The 17,684-nt window shown below is 33.5% G+C and overlaps 1 protein-coding gene and 1 pseudogene across 1 annotated transcript; both read right to left on the bottom strand.

Annotated features, from left to right (window-relative positions):
- Positions 1-199: 199 nt before the first annotated feature.
- LOC125419455 (AP-4 complex subunit sigma-like) lies at positions 200-3,817 on the bottom strand (annotated as a pseudogene).
- A 138-nt stretch (positions 3,818-3,955) lies between these two features.
- LOC107432820 (ATP-dependent 6-phosphofructokinase 3) lies at positions 3,956-8,712 on the bottom strand. Its single transcript, XM_016044016.4, has 13 exons — positions 7,924-8,712; positions 7,603-7,649; positions 7,421-7,460; positions 7,101-7,163; positions 6,874-7,011; positions 6,615-6,773; positions 6,449-6,502; positions 6,139-6,207; positions 5,913-6,042; positions 5,089-5,354; positions 4,735-4,783; positions 4,484-4,638; positions 3,956-4,246 (listed from the first exon to the last, which is right to left on the bottom strand). The coding sequence occupies exons 1-13, from the start codon at positions 8,026-8,028 to the stop codon at positions 4,064-4,066; spliced, it is 1,458 nt and encodes a 485-aa protein (XP_015899502.2). The 5' UTR covers positions 8,029-8,712; the 3' UTR covers positions 3,956-4,063.
- Between the last annotated feature and the right edge of the window lie 8,972 nt (positions 8,713-17,684).

The raw sequence follows: 17,684 nt of genomic DNA, 5'->3' as shown, positions 1-17,684 counted from the left end.
CAATTGAGGTAATGATAACATTCAATTATCTCAATGAAATGCTTTTCTCGTACCAAAATTCATTATTATCAAACATAGATTTTATTAAATAAGGATTCGGCATGCAGCACATAGGATAATGTACAAATAGGGAATAACACAGTTGTCGTGCACATCAAGGACCTCAAAACAAAATCAAGTACCCAACTCATCATCTTTTTCAGGAGGACTTCTACATCAGCTGTATTGGGGCTAGAATGTTAGACTTGCTTGTCTCAACAATACACCCCATTCATGACCATTTCCTCCAACATGAAGTGAGATTTCTCTAAGTGAAACATGATGTCTATTTCACACTGGAACTTCAAAGTAACCAAGTGATTTAAAAAACCATAAAAGTGCCCATTTGGCAGTAATTTTAAAACAGCTAAAACCACTTCTAAAGGCATAAATGCACCTCTGATGATGTTTGGCAAAAAATTGTGAAGTCACTTTTAATGACTTTGTTATTGGAAATCACCTATTTGCTGAATTCTAGAAGAAGCACCGATTAGGTGATTCTCGAGAAACCACTTCCTCTTTAAGAAGTGATTGCTAGGTTTCATTCTCAAACAGTCCCTAAATTTCCTCTACATCCTACTAATGTTTTTAATTAAGTTTAATAAAATAGGAATGCAGCGCTAGATAACTGGGAAGACGAATAAGATAAATCTATGCATTCTTATATAAAAGGACTTACCACATTGCCAAAATGACGGTCCATGATTTCAACTAAGAGACGTATGAATTCCAAAATTGCAAGTTCGTTCTGCAAGTAAATGATGAGAGAAAAGACTTACTGTTTTAGGAAGCATTTTTAGAACAAATTTAGAATAGTCGGCAATTTAAAGCAGGATCTCTTCAGCTGAAGCTCCTTTATCTTCTCCAAGACTGTCAAAGGGAGATGAATTCCGTCGTTTTGAATTTGCCAGTTTGGAGGAGATAAGAGAACTTGAAAAGCTGACATGTGCATCATGCACACACAGACGCAGCAATGGGAATGTTATATTCACCAATGCGTTCATGATTATTTTCTCAGTGACGTATATCCATTCAAGAGGCATAAACTAGTAGTAGTCAGGTACAGATAGTAAAACAAAAATAAGAAATAGAATATTCATGATTCAATCATTCTGGAATTCGTCGTAAACACAAGATATTGAAATGCAACAGCACTTAACGAGGGAAAGATGGATAACTTACCTTTCATTGTCAACTCCAACTAAGAAAAATAATGATGCATAGTGCCAGTATACAATTTTGTAGTTCCGATGTTCAACAAATGAGCACTGTTAAATTACAAAACAAGCAGCAATGAAAACATAAATGATCACATGTTATATGAAATTATTACCAAGTTGCTTAATATTTTGCTTTGTTGCATTCAAGCAAAAGCATAAGAGAAAAATTCTAATAAGCTTTAATGAATCTAGAAAATACTTGCATAATCCATATGTTTGTTTGTTCAGATACCACTCCCATGACCCAGAGAACAGCAATCAACAGTCCACAGACCTGAATTGTATGGAAAAATTGTCTAAATATGTGCTGTGCGGTTATGGACCAATGCAACATGAGACCCAGGTTCTTCAGAACCACAAAGAAACTTCACCCATTTTTGTAGAAAATCAAAGAACTTCACTTGGCCAGGAGTAAACTCTAAAGCATAGCTTTCATCCATGCATTGGCTTTGGCTTTCCCTAAGAACAGAAGACTCATCCCTACTTTTAGATAATGCTTAATTGGTCTCAACTGATTTTAGGTTTAGCAATAATTTATTTATCATATTTTGGGACAAGAGCTAAATTTATAATGCATAAAGGGGCTACACATATAAAATGCCCATACTAAGTTCAATTAGAAAAACCCAAAACATACGACAGTCATGGAGCTAGATAAAATTAGAGGAACAGTTTTGCTTAGAAATATTCATATTTGCTGAAATCATCAATTGATTATGAAGTTCCATCTAAGGACACTTTTAATAAATTATAATTCTTGCCCAAGAACCTCAGTTCCCTAATAAGTTACCGGCAGTATCAAGATCTTTCAAGACCCTGGGAAAAAGCTAAACCGAGACTATAGAGTTTGTGTCTGCTATCCACTTTTAAGCCATCATTGTATTATCTCAAGTATTATTCTTAGTAAAATATAATGTAGATTACACAGCAAATTCTGCATGCAACTAGATAGTTGCTAAAAGTAAAGTTTCACTACATGCCAACAATTTTTGCAAAGCTGTTTCCGGAATTCAGGAAAAACCTAATAACATATTTTCAAGATAGTTTATTGAAAACTTAGACAAATTTTTGCAGAAGCCAGGCCAAGTTCACAATAAAACTTGGGACATTTTTTCTTTTGTTTTTTTTTTTTTTTTTGTCAATGCACTGGGCTGCTTGCAAAATTTATAGATCACATGAGAGGAGTGATCCAACCAATATTAATGCAAGTCCTTGAACGCCCCAACATGAGGAATTGGGGTACAAGTAATTTCAGATTTAGAGAATTTAATCGAACTCATCTGACATTTGACACAAAGAACCATTAACTTCTCCCCTATTGCTAACTATATTCGGTTATGATTTATGAAATTAGACCATGATAAAAGGTAGAAGAATCAACCCATGAATCCCCAAACCAACGGGACTCAAATATCAAGTATGATTTTAAAAAAAAAATATCTTCTTTCACATTATATTGAATTTGCAATTTGCATTGGATTCACAACCGCACAAATTCAGTGAGGCAAATGACACATGCTAAACCAGAATTCAGATACTTAAACAAAACCTTAAATTCATTATTTCCAAACAAAAATACCAATTTCAATCAGTTCAACAATTCTTCATAGCAATCTAAGTATCAATTTGACAATGGAATCGGATTCTCTGACCAAAATTCCAGAATTACAGCTTTTTTCATATGTGAACTGGGACTCATACACAATTCCCAGTCTGTTAGCTTGATTCAGCTACGACGAAAATTTACAAATTTATTTTAAAAAAAAAACACGAAAATACGAAAACGGATTGGGAAACAGACCTGTTGCTCGTTGCGGGGGTCGAGGCATTTACGAACAATTTAGCCTTCAAGAGCACGTCGTTCTTCGAGGGTGAGATATTCGTAGTACTGAGCAAGTCGGGTCTGACCCTGTTTGCTCACCATCAATATGAATCTGATCCCCATTATTCGTCTGAATCTCCAGCTCCGATCAAATTTCAAATATCTGTTTGCCAGCACAGTTTCTCTCTCTCTCCCTCTCTCTCCTTTTTTTTTTTTTTTTTTTTTTTTTTTTTTTGGTTGCCTTCTGAAATGGAGACGGGTTTCTTTTGTCGCAGATCCTTTTCGATCTCCGCCCTATAAAACGACACGTCTTCCTTTTTAACATAAAATAATAATAATAATAATAATAATAAAAAACAAAGGCGCGTAGATTACATATTAACCACATGACAAATTTTATATATATTTTTCTCGTTGACTTGATTCTTTTCTTTTAATTCCATTTATTTGCAACTGAAATCAGTTTTTTTTCAATTTTTTCTCTAATGACAATCTACATGCCGTTTGCTTAATGCCTTGTTTCACATCTATTATCCAACTAATAATACCTGAACCAAGCGTGTCTTTCATTATTATCCTGCCTTTTCTCTTCTTTCTTTTTTTTTTTTTTTTTGAAAATTAATATTTGTTTGAGATTCTTTTATTCAAACCCAAGCATTCATTTTTCCTCTCAATTTAAATGTAGCTTAAATACCAGCAACCTCCTTGTATATCAGTTTTCACACTACTGAATTTGATATTAGATTTGATTTGTGCTTGTTGCAAAAACCATATATATTTCTACTGCAATAAACTTTTACAGGGTGGGCTAACCTTTTCGCAGATACATATCTTGCAAATGGAAGCCAAAAATACTCATTTAGAAGATCAACACTCAACAGAATCAAAGAAACTTTACCATAAGAACTGTTACTCCGTAGGAAGCTTATCCAATTACAACAATTAACAAGCTACTAAGCATTATGATACTGATAACTTCCTTCTATTTCACCAAATTGTTGTCCGAACAAATTTCTCCCTCCGCCGTTTTTGGGACGGAATCTTCCTTCGTCTTGTCCACAGCGGCATCTTTGGCACCCAGAAAGCTTGGCTGGTTTGTTGAAGATAGAAGCCTAGCCCACATCCTGTCAGTTATCACAACCTTGTTTTGCCTCTCGGTGATTCGCTGCAGACAAAACATCAAACTAGTTAGCTGTGGTACTTGAACAAAGTACAATAAGCTTGCTGAACTGGAAAGAGTATGAAGCGTGGAAATATCGTCTATGCTGTTTTAGCTAATACTACTCATATTGGTTGTGTTGCAGAAGAAAGTAATTAAATAGCGTTGAAGTTTGCAAGCAGTTTGTTCACAAATCGGGATTCTACAATAATACTAACGTATAAATTTTCTGAATGGACTCACATAGAAGGGTATGTATGTTTGTCTTCCATTGACAAGCCCACTTGTAAAGCCGGTGTAACCTGCCATTGCTCCATGAACAACACTTTGAGCAAGAAGTGTGCAGTACACATTATCAGATCCATTGCTTGGAATTGCCCGGATCATATATGTAGGATCTGCAAGCAACAAAGCACATATGGATGAACCAATGACTCTCACTCCCACTCATGTATTTATATACATATATAGAAAAGAAAATGTATATTACCAACCTATATATTTGAGGTTTATAACCATTTTACGCTCACGTGAAAAATGTTCCTGCAATAGAAAATTGGATTAAGAAAAGAATGTACAAAATGAATTGACTAGAAAGTGAAAACTTTTTATTCTAAAACAGACATGCACAACGCACATAGATAACAGCAAAAGCAGAACATAAATACTCAGGAGAATTTCATTGGCATAACTAGAAAGCCAAATACAGAAAGATACATAAATAAGCCCATAAAAAACAGTAAGAAAGACCTCAATTCTGAAATAAGACAAGTGCAAATGCACAAGAAAAGCTCATGATGAAATTATAGTCAAGAACCATAGAAATTAGTATGACCTAGAAGAAAGACCTTGATTTTCTCAGAAAGCCACATCCCAACATCTGGGAGAAGCTTGTTTCCCGAAGCATCCTGTTTGGCCTCAGAATTGACACTTCCATCAAAAACAGCCTCTCCAGCACCTTCAGCTACGACAATAACCATGTGCCCATTTTCCTTGAGCCGATTCTCAATGTATTCAAAAAGTCCACCAGCACCTTCAAGATAAAAGGGTGACTCGGGAATTAAGCAACAGTCCACATCACGGCTTGCAAGAGTTGCATACATGGCAATAAACCCTGCATTGCAGCACCTAGTTAGGTTCAGTGAGAGATCGGTAAACTGAGCACATCAAGATCACAATGGAAAACCACCAAGAATTACTATGAATAAAAGTCTACACATAGGTCCCATTTGGATGTTTGAGATGGACTGGATTAGACTAGACTATTTCATATTTTTATTAGGCTGAACTTAAAATAGTCCATCCCAGTCCAGGATTCAAAACAGGGCCATAAAGTCAATGACCTGCCTCAAATCACATTCCCATCTCACGTTCAGAAATGTGCCATTGAAAGTTTCACCAAGTTGTGGCAACGGCAATAGAGAAACAAAACAACAAATTCACTCACAATGATAATGAATTTACTACTAGAATTATAATAACGGTACTCGAGATTTTCAATTGGAAAATTAAGCCTCTTAGAAGGCTTAAAGAGCTAAAACACAAAATTACTTCCTACCCAGCTGAGTAGTTTGGATCCGAGTATTCCCAAGTAAAGCTAGATAAATTTCTCAATTCACTATTACCGCAAGGATCTCATGACCAAAGAATGATCAGTGAACAAGAAGCTTACCACTGTAGCGACCCATCAGCTTGACAACACCAATACCATTCTCAATACTTTCAGCTTCAACATGAGCTGCATTAATTGCACGTTGCGCCTCCTCAACAGCAGTATCAAAACCGAAGGATTTGTCTATAACCTATATGAACAAGACACAACTATCAAATAATGAACCATGCAGGACTGTGTTTAAACACTCATAACAAAGAAGTTGGGGGCAGGCCAAGAGATGTACTGGAATGTCATTATCAATGGTTTTGGGGATTCCAGCTACTACAACTTTGAGACCACGCCTTCTAACTTCCTGCAACAAGGATAATCATGATATTAGCAGGAATATATATATATACACATATATACTTGCACAATATGATTATGGGAAACAGTTCCTTGTTTTTCTATTTCTTTATTTTTTCATGACACTATTAGGTATGAGATAGAAAGATCAAAATATTACAATAATTCAAAGAAAGGGTATTGTAGAAAACTAATAAGCATACTTTTAGCTATTCTAAAGATTAATAATTCATATAAATTCAAATTACCTCAAATATTAAAGATGCACCCCTCTGGGTTCCATCTCCTCCAATTATGTAAACCTGAATCGAAGAGAACTTTACATTTTATGTTCATACCATGAAGGATCACAACAATTCAAAAAGTAAACTCTTGGCCCAAAGAACAATAATTATTAAATACAAACAAAAATACCTGATTGATTCCTCGATCCTGAATGCTGTCAACTATCTTTGTGGTATCATGGCCACCTCGTGATGTATGAAGAATAGTTCCACCACGCTTATGGATATCATTAACTACCTTAGGAGTTAAAGGAATTGTATTTCGAGCATAGAAACCCTTGTATCCTCCCTACACAATTCATGAACTTCATGAATGAGCTAAATAAAACCTTGGAATTATGCTGTAAAAACTACTTAACGGTTAACTTTTAAGGCCTAAGATAACGTACATCAACTCCCAGAACTTTCTTTACACCATACATGTGGTACAAGCCGCATACTATTTCTCTAATCACTGTGTTGAGCCCCGGACACAGACCTCCACATGTCACAATACAAGCATGAACTTCATCTGAATCAAAATATATCTGAAAAACAACCAACAAAGTAGTGGGTTACAATTGCATTGAGTATAATAGTCAATTAAATTCCACCAATAAAACCCACAAAAATATACCCTCTGACGTGGTCCAGCACGCCGAAAATGTACCCCCCTTGGAGTATTCTTGTGAACAACAATCTGAAACATCAGAAGAGAAAACAAGAAAAAAGTGACTAAATTTATCATTTCACAAACATCAGAAGTGGAGGAAATAATTGTTCAGGCAGACACTTCAACGGATTACCACGGTAAACACTAGACTAAGATTAATACAAACTATGAATGAACAAAATGATTTCTGTCCCTGATAAAAATATAAGATCATCTATGGTTGTTACATTACATTTCTACATGAGCGGAAGAAGTCCGAAAAGTCCAAAAGAAAGAAAAATTACCTTCTGGGGAACACTGTCATCCACATGCACAAAGTATTGCCTGCAAAACCAATTTATATGAACTTGTCAATTCCCAGCAACATAAAAATAACATTAAACATTTAAAAAAGTTAAAAATTAAAAATTAAAAAAAATTAAAAAACTATGCAGATCAAATGCATAAGAAGGATAAGCCAACTCACTTGACGACTGAGTAAGCAGGATTGTCTTGCAATGGATTTGTATATGTCTGTCAAGCAACAAATCAACACAAGCCCCGTTACCATATAATATTTTCAGAAAAACACTTCCAAAGACCCAAATCCAATAAACCAAATTAATTAATAGATATAAATTAAAAAAAAAAAAAAACATACAACCAACGAATCAAACTATAAAACACAAATGAAAACATGAATTAATTAATCCAGTACTAACAATCAAAGTAGAGCATTATTTTTCCTTTCTTAGAAACTAACCGACAAAATGAAGGAAAAAAAAATAAAAAATAAACGGCGACGTACAGGAAGATCGGGAATGTAATCAGACAAATGAGGAACATCTTCAAGCACATAACCAGCTTCGCCGGTCAAAATTTTAGGCTGATGATCACCGGCACCCAAACCCATCACGGCCGTACAAGATCCTAACTTCGAACCCGAATCCGAACTCACAGAGCAGCTTCTAGAAGAAGAAGAAGAAGAAGAAGAAGCAGGAGATTTGGAATCCAGGCTTGAGAAAAAGAGATTGAAGATAATCGAGCAGAAAACGTAAAACGACAACACAGACCCGAAAACGACTACAAGTTTGACATACTCGACGCGTTAGAGGATGAACATATTTATATATGGAGGACCCCGTAAGGAGCTGACCAAAACGACCAGAATACTAAAAGTGCAAAAATAGTTGAAAAACGCTGAAAGGAAAAGAGAAACAGAGATATTAGCTTTACTGGTTTTGGAGTCGCTGGGTTTGATAGCGGGTTTTTCTGTTCCTTGGGACAATTAAAAACAAGTGGCTGTGGAACTTTGTTTTTTCGCTTTCAGTTTTACGATTTTTCATTTTTTTATGTTATTATTATTTTTCTTCTGAGGAGTTGACGAATCGGTGATAAAAAAAGAAACAGAAGAAGCCAGTGATGAGCACGCTTTCTTCATAAAGACTTGGAGAGAAAGTAGACGAAGTTTTTTTTCTTTTTATTCTTGGATTCCAGAAGATTTTTGAAATTTATTAGGAAAAAATATATTTAAAAAAAATAGCAAAAAAATTTATGATTACATATATAGAAATTTATGGCTTTCTATGGAAATTGATAGTATTTATTTAGGCAAAGTTTTTCTTTTTTCTTATTAATTTCCATGATTGTGTTCGTATGCAATCCGAAAGATTTTTTTTTTTTTTTAAATAAGCATATTGAAGCATGAAAGAGTGTGAAAGCCAAAAAAAAAAAAAAAAATGGAACAGGGGATTATTATTTATGAAGTTAGAAATGTATTTAAAAACGAGGACATCTTTTTTTTTTTAATATAGATTTTAAATTGTATTAGAAAAATTACCATATAGTTAAATAAAGATTTAAAAATACATAGTGAGATTTTTTTTTTCTTATTTTTGTTATAAAAGGGCAAAATATTTTGTATTAATATTATTTTTATTATTTCAAAAAAAATATTATTTTGATTAAAAAAAAGTTATTATTTGATTGATGTACTTTTATAATATTAGAACATAAAAAAGATTTTAGACTTTTCACTTACCAAATATAGATTAAAATACCAAAATAGTGACACAGAAATTGCGGAGGTTTCTTTTGGGGCAATCCATGATATCTGGTTTTGATCGGTCCAAATTGACAGGTTTTTTGGTGCACCGGTCGAAACCGTTTGTCTCTATTGTTGTTTGAGGAGTCATAAATATCTCTTAAAATTACTGTTTCTTGGAAGGATATATCTTTTATATTATGTTAGAAAATAAATTACGATAGAGAAAGATAATGGCATTGTAAGTGATACAAAATAACATGTTAAGAAAGAATTTAAATTTTATTTTGAAAATTAGTAATTTTGACCCTTTTTTTTTTTGAGAAAAGTAATTTTGACATTTATTATGTCATTATATCAACTACCAAATTATAATTTAGAAGAGAGTTTAATATATAATACTATTCAAAATATTAAGTAACTGAAATTTAATTCAAAACATCAAGTTTGAATTGAGATTGTATCCAATCTTTTTAAAATGCGTCATACTAATAAATAACACAGTTGACCAAAAACCAAATAATGAAATTTTTTTTTTTCATTTATGTATATGTTTAATGAGAAATTCAACATTAAAGACATATTTGATATACAAAATAAATGTAGAAATAAAATAGTTATTGACTTATTTTAAATTTCACAAATATTTATTCTATAAAAATATTTATTTTTTATTTCTAAAAATATCTATATGTGTTTTATTTTTTTTATTTTTAAGAATGGGTATTTTTATTTTATGAGAAATAATCAGTCTACATATCAAACATGCTTTAAAAGTTATGAAAAAAAAATCAATTTTTTAAGGGAAAAAAAAAAACTCATTTAAAGGATGTATTGCCATTTGATTTTATAGGATTTTCAAACAAATTAGAGATATTAATTTCAATTGACTCTAAATTATGCATTTTAGCACTTTACATTTTGATTTTTTTTTTTCATTATACCTTCCAAATTTCCCTTTTTATTGCATCGTTACAACTAAAAAAATTAATAAAGTTGTCACACAAATGGCATATGGAACAAAAAGTAAGATTCAAAGTGCATTTCTATATGGTTCAAGGATAATGATGCAAAAAAATTCAAATAACAAAATTAATATAAAACAATAAATTTTATTATTAATATTTCTTTTTTTTTTAACCTTATAATTATATATAATTTAAGGTTTATTGATGTTAATATATTATTTTCTTTTGCAACAAGAAGTGACAATTGTATACCAAGTTAATAGTAAAAACAAAGGAAAACTCCTCACAAATTGTTTTACTTTGAATTTCAAAATATTAGAAAAGTCGTTAAAAAAAGAATGATCTTTGTGGCCAAGGTCATGATAAGAAAATAATAGTAATAATAATAATTTAATAGTAATATAGGAACATTCACATGTGAACATGTTGAATGCATCGGGATGGATCAATTCTTCATCTAAACAGTATTACCAGGAAAAAAAAAAAAAAACTTCATCTAAACAGAAGAAAAAAAATAAAAACATAAAATGTAATAAAAAAACAAAGCCAAGTTACAGCCTGTAAATAATGACACGTGTACAGAGTCAATTTTCCAGCGTGGCAGCCTCCCTTAACAGGGATTGCGTGCCGTGTGAAATGAAAAGGTAGATGTAGTTAGAAAAACGGAAATACAAACCCGAGGTTCATGGAAGCTCACGAGATGAGGTGGATTTTTCAAAGATTTGGCTTTTTATTTTTTTTCTTTTTTTACTTTCTTTTTTTTTAATAATTTTTTTTTTTTTTACTTTCTAGAATTTACTTGTCTGATTCTGGGGTGCCACGCGTTTGGCTATCTTGCCGCTGTTTAATTTTTTCTTTTTTTTTTTTTTTGGGGGTCAAAAAATATTTATTTTATTTTGTTTTCTTAGTCAATAGCTGTTCCAGTTTGTAGTCCCTTCCACACAAATGACAAACTTTTTATGCAACAAAATTTGACAAAAGAAAGGAAAATTTTGTTGCATGAAAAGAAAAATAAAATAAATTTAAACATGGAAAACAATTGGCGAGTAAGTATTTACCGGAAAAAGAAAAACAAAAATTAACGAATCTCGAATCTCACATGTGAGAGGGGGCACCGACCGATCAGGTGGGGCCCAGGGGGCACATGCCCTTCCTTCCATTTTTCTCTTTTTTCAATTTTTTTAATATCTTATTTTATTTGTTTACTTTTTCAGTCTATTTTTTTTCAAATTAATTTATTATGAAATGTTTAGATAGTAATAAAATTAGTGAAAATTTAAAATTTTTTAGAAAAATAAAATTTTTTTATATTTGAATAATTTTTAAGAGAAAAAATTTGAGAATTACAATAAAAAAACTAAATCTTATCATATTAAAAACTGATAAAGAAAGTAAATCCTACTATATAGGTATCATTCTAAAATTTTATTAAAAACTCATATTAAATATTTTTTTTAAATATAATTTCATCCTTTAATTTTAATGTATAAATTTATTTAATTACTTGTAATAGTTCTATTTTCCTCTATGATTAACCAAACACACTAAAAAGAATCTCAATAAACTCATTGTCAGAAAACTAAATTTCAAAAAATTAATTTTCAATAATCAGTTTCTTTCAATACTTTTCTTTTTATCAAATATCCCAAAGAGAAGTTAATGCATTATCAAATAATTCTTTATAATTTGATTGGAAAATTATATGTTTATTTACATTTAAAATTATTATTAAAAATATTTAATAATTGAATCTTTTTTAATAATACTCCTATACACTTTTATTTTTCCTCACAAATTCATATTCTGTAACAAAAGAGTTATGAAAGTTATAGAAGATTAAAAACATGAAAATGAAAGGGTAAGATATATATATATTTTTTTCTTATTCATTAGCAATGAATCATTTTGTTTTGTTATTATTACTATTATTATTATTATTATTTTGTAATTGAACAACATTCTTTTTGTTACTCCCGTTCATATTTTTTCAAACATGATTTGCAGAACTTTATTTATTTTTTTTCTAATTCCAAACTAAACATTTTATAATTGTTTAAAAGGATACATCTAAACACTATTACAATGTTTGGCCCATATCTAGCAAATATATAAATCTATAAATGTTATATACCAAGTATAATAAACTACGTCAATTTTAAATATTTTTTTTTAACATTGATGATTTATATCTAATTGAATTAAATATATCTATGTGTGTGTGTGTGAGCGCGCGCACGCACAAAATGACAAAGACACAAATAATAGAAACTATTTCCATGCAGTGGTGTTCAAGTTGAGAGGATATATGAAAAAAAATTATATGTTTTTGGCTTGATGGAGAGTATATAAATCTAAAGTACTTTGGATAATAAAAATATTGTATAAAGTAATTTTATATTTATTCAAATAGTGGTATATAAAAAATGAGATCATGTAGACTTATTTTGAAGTTGTAAAAAGAATTTCTCTTAATCTAATTTGGTCTCCAAATAAATAAATTTCTTCACTTCCATATCTCTTCGTTTCCATTAGAGTATTTTTATTAAATTTCGTTACCTTATAATTAATTCTTCTTATTTTAGTTTGTTTTAAAAATATAACTAAAAAGTATTATTGAATAAAGGTTTTAAATCTTAAATTTTAAATTTATCTAGTTAATTTTAGATAACTAGATAATTTTTATTTTTTTTTAGTTTGAATGGATACTTTTAAATTTAACCAAATATGTTTAATAATTAATTTTTTATTTAAGTGATAATTGTTAACAAAATTAGCATCCTATGTGGTTTTTTTTTTTTTTTTTTTGGGACAATAGCATCCTATGTGTGTATATATATATATATATATATTTTAATAAAATTGTTGTGAATTTTCAATGAAATATTTGTTAAAAAAATCAACGTGGAAAAAGAAAAAAAACTCAAAGACAGATACAGAAAAGTATTGATTTTTTTTATTAATTACTATTCATGTAGTTGATTAAAAGTTTATTTTGTATTTTAGCATTCATATACATATATACATATATATATATATATATATATAAAATGAAGCTATGGTGTGGTCCGTCCGCATATGGATCTGTATCCGCACCAAAACAGACGTTTTTTTAAAAAAGCATCAGTTTTGTTGTATATGAATACACAGTTGTACACAGTAAAGTCGACGTTTTTTCAAAAAATATTGGTGCGGGTCCATATGCAGACGGATCGTCTTGTAACCTCTCTTTCTCTCTCTCTCTCTCTCTCTATATATATATATATATATGTATATATTTGATATTGGGTGGGGAAGTTGAACTTAGACCTTCACTTACGGAGTAATAATTTTGGCACTAAACCGGTGTCCCACAAGAAATTTTTTTCGGATCCACCGCTGGATAAAAAACTATTCACAATTCGTGCAATCCATAAAAAAAATAAAAGAAGGACCTATCTATCAAATACAAAGAGATCATGAGATTAATGAAAATCACTAAATAAATAATTATTTATTTTTAATATTTGCTAGAAATATATATATATTGGTAAGCAAGTCCATAGCTAGGATCAACTAGCCTAGAGTAATCAATGGAAATGGACTATTTCCACTTGATCCAATTTCTTTATTAGCATTTCTATTTAGGAGAAAGAGTAATGAATTCCTTCAAATTTTATATGGTAAATTAGAAGTGAACTTTAAGTAAGAATTTCCAATGAAATTAATATTTATAAAGCATTCATACTTGGCGCTTAAGGAGGTCAACCTTACATGTTGGAAGCTACCATTGTAAGAGACTCCCTGTCATCTATAGAATATGCAATTGAGAAAGAATAGGGCGATAGCGATAGACATAGGATTTTAAATTAATTAAAAGATGATTTCCATAGAGAAGAGAGGAACCTTGCTTAGATAGGGCAATAGCTTGGTTTTGATTGAATATCCTTTTTTGTGCTTGTTTTGTATTGAGGTATACCAAAGATACGAATAAAAGTAGGTAACAGAAAAAGAGGGATTGCTCTTTATTATATTATTATTATTATTATTATTATTATTATTATTATTGAGGGTTATCTTGCTTTCATTTTATTAAATATATGGGGCTTTAAATAAAGAGTAGGTGGTTTGCAATTTTATTTTGTTTTTTATGAACCCCAGAATCATAAAAATAAGTAGGAAAATATGCAAAGCAAGAGCTCTTGAAGAATGCCTAGTGTCATGTTCCGCATGAATACGGAGGAATCCTTGAGGCATATCCGGAATATTCAAGACTCTCCATGAGAATTCATGATAATTCAAGAGAAATCTGGAGGGGTCCAGAAGATTCTAGAAGCTTCTAGGTAAGAGAATTCTAGAAAGTTATAGATGATTCAAGAGAAGTCTAAAAGGTTCTAGATGACTCAAGAAATCTCTGGAAGGTTCTAGAATACTATAGAACAATCTAGGATTTATGCACCTTTCTAGAACATTCTAGGATCACGTAGTAAGATGGCTTTCTAGAGTAGTCCATAGAAATATCTAGGAGAATTATCTAGAATCTTATCTAGGAGAATGCCATGTGTACAAGGTCTAGAATGTTGTATCCTCGTACTACGTGCCAAGCCCTCTATATAAAGGGGGTGAACCCTCATTTGTAGAACCAACAACCAAGAACCAAGAATCCACGCATTCACTTGTAAAGCTCTCTTCTAAGCAATATACTTCCATTCTCCCAAACTCTCTTTTGTGCTCTAGTCTTCTTTGCTTAGCTTTCATTTCTTTGTGAGCAAAAGGCTGACTTAGTTGCAATAAAGGGTTAGAATAGCAACTAAGGCTGCACAGCTTGAAGGGTAAACAAATAAGTCCGTGACAAGTGGTATCAGAGCCTTGGTTAGAGCTAGCATCTAGAGCAACATGTTTTCATCAGAGGTTGTGGTTGAGGAGGCAAGGGGAAGGGAGACCAGCCCCAATGCTGGAAGGAAAGGATGAGGGCGTTCAAAGTCGAAGGACGGTCTCACTGCCATGGAGACCAAGGTGGTCAAGATGGAGTTGGCCGTTGCCGACATGTTGGCGCGGCTTGATCGTGTGGAGCAAGGCATGGAGGAGCTCGATGGTCGTGTGGGTGACTAAGTGGGGGAGCTTAGAGGTACCATGCAAAGCACCAACGAGGCCAACACCGAGGCATGGCGTCATGAAAGCCAAGCTTTCCAAACAAAGGTAATTGAAACCTTGTCCCTCATGCAAGCTCAATTAGATGAGTTTAAGAAAAGCTTAGAGGAGACACGTGGGGATTGGGCATTATGCAAGCAAGCTGCAACTAGGGGCGCCATTACTACTCAACAAGTAGTCTCTACTCCAAGGGTGGATGTTCCCAAGCCCAAGGAGTTTAGTGGGAAAAGAGATGCCAAGGAGTTAGACAACTACATGTGGCATATGAAGCGGTACTTTGAGGCCTTGGATTTTCAAGATGAGAAACAAAAGGTAAACACCGCAACCTTCTATCTTACTAATCTTGCTGCAGTATGGTGGCGTAGAAAGCATGAAGAAATAAAGAAAGGCACATGAGTGAGGAGGATCTTCTTTTCAACTTCATGGATGGATTACAACCATGGGCATGTCAAGAGCTTCAACGAAGGGGTGTACAAGACATCTCAACTGCACTCACTACAGTTGAAACTCTTGTTGAATATAGGCGAGGTGAGTCTTCTAACCCTAAGCCTAAGAATAATTATACTAAAGGTGGGGGAGACAAGTTCCATAAAACTCCCCAAAGTAAGGAACATCAAAGAAGGCCACCACTACCTAGCAAAGATTGGAAGAAAGGAGCCAAGCCCGACCTAAACCCAAAGGGAAATTGCTTCCTATGTGACGGTCCCCATTGGGCAAGAGATTGTCCAAAGAGGAAGTCATTAAGTGCCATGCTCGAAGAGAGGGAAACTCAAGAGCAAACACAAATGGGTTGTCTACAACTCCTCAACTCATTGAAGGCTAGACCGATCCCAGCTCACAATGCAAAGAACAACTCCTTATGTACGTGGCGGCACGTATTAATGGTAAGGATGCTCAAGTCATAGTGGACACCGGAGCATCTCACAATTTCATAAAGAGGGAGGAGGCCATGAGGCTTGGCCTAAAACTTGACAAGGGTCAAGGGTGGTTAAAGACTGTGAATGCTGAAGCTAAACCACTAGATGGCATGACTCGTAACGTGGAGTTACACCTCGGTACTTGGCAAGGTAAAGTCAACTTCTCCATTGCTCCTATGGATGACTTTGATATTGTGCTTGGCATGGAATTTGTGCTTGGCATGGAATTTCTTCGACAATTCAATGTGGTACCACTCCCTCACTACAACACGGTGTGTATAATGGAGGGAGGCCCTTGCATGGTCCCGACGATGCATAAGCCGAGAACTTCCAACCATCTCTCTGCCATGCAACTCAAGAAAGGGATAAGGAAGCGAGATGCTACATTCCTTGCTACATTACGTGAGGAAAAAGAAGTCACTTCCAAGGAGCCACCAAAGGAGATTAGCCAAGTCCTTGAAGACTTTAAAGATGCCATGCCACCCGAACTACCTAAAAGACTTCCACCAAGGAGGGAGGTGGATCATTGCATCGACTTGGAGCCCGGTGCCAAACCACCCGCAATGGCACCATATCGCATGTCTCCCCCGGAGCTAGAGGAGCTAAGGAGACAACTTAAAGAGCTTTTGGATGCCGGTTACATTCAACCATCAAAAGCATCTTATGGAGCACCCATCTTGTTCCAAAAGAAGCATGATGGTTCGTTAAGGCTATGCATTGACTATAGGGCACTTAACAAGGTCACCATCAAGAACAAGTACCATATACCGTTGATAGCCAACTTATTTGATCAACTTGGAGGAAGGAGTCCTGCCGCATTCAAGGATGCTAAAACTTGGCATGAGCAAGTAGATTTAACAAGGTCATATCTTCAAAAAGCAACCAAGAAAATGAAGAAATGGGCCGACACAAAAAGAAGGCACGTGGAGTATCAAGTGGGAGACTTGGTGTTCGTCAAAATCCTTCCATCCCAACACAAGTCTACCCGAGGGCTACATAGAGGCCTTGTTCGCCGATACGAAGGGCCATTTCCAATCATCAAGAAGGTGGGCAAGGTATCTTATAAGGTAGAGTTACCTCCAACATTCAAACTTCACCCGGTCTTCCATGTAAGTTGCTTAAAGCCATACTACAAGGATGAAGAAGACCATACAAGAGGGGAGTCCAAGCAAGCACCAATACGGGTATACAATACTTATGACAAGGATATGGAGAGCATCTTAGCTAATCGAGTAGTTCGTGGAAAGGATAACCATCCGAGCCATGAGTACTTGGTGAAATGGAAGGGACTACCCGATAGCGAAGTAAGTTGGGAACCTGCTGATGCACTTTGGCAATTCAAAGATCATATTCAAAGGTTCAAGGAAGAAAGCGCGACGAGGGCGTCGCAAAATTAGGTGGGGGAGAGTGTCATGTTCCACATGAATTCGGAGGAATCCTTGAGGCATATCCGGAATATTCAAGACTCTCCATGAGAATTCATGATAATTCAAGAGAAATCTGGAGGGGTCCG

The sequence above is a fragment of the Ziziphus jujuba genome, chromosome 11, assembly GCF_031755915.1.
Source record: "Ziziphus jujuba cultivar Dongzao chromosome 11, ASM3175591v1".
NCBI lineage: Eukaryota > Viridiplantae > Streptophyta > Magnoliopsida > Rosales > Rhamnaceae > Ziziphus > Ziziphus jujuba.
Note: the sequence above shows the minus strand (reverse complement) of the source record. Positions and strands in the feature narration are given on the sequence as shown.

Bases quoted from the DNA above. Each gene is read 5' to 3' on its own strand.
- LOC107432820 (XM_016044016.4), bottom strand. From the start codon at position 8,028: ATGGGTTTGGGTGCCGGTGATCATCAGCCTAAAATTTTGACCGGCGAA. The intron at 6,774-6,873 runs GTACGTTATCTT...TGAATTGTGTAG, and splicing joins AGAAAGTTCTGGGAGTTGAT to GGAGGATACAAGGGTTTCTA. The intron at 6,208-6,448 runs GTAATTTGAATT...TCCTTGTTGCAG, and splicing joins GTGCATCTTTAATATTTGAG to GAAGTTAGAAGGCGTGGTCT.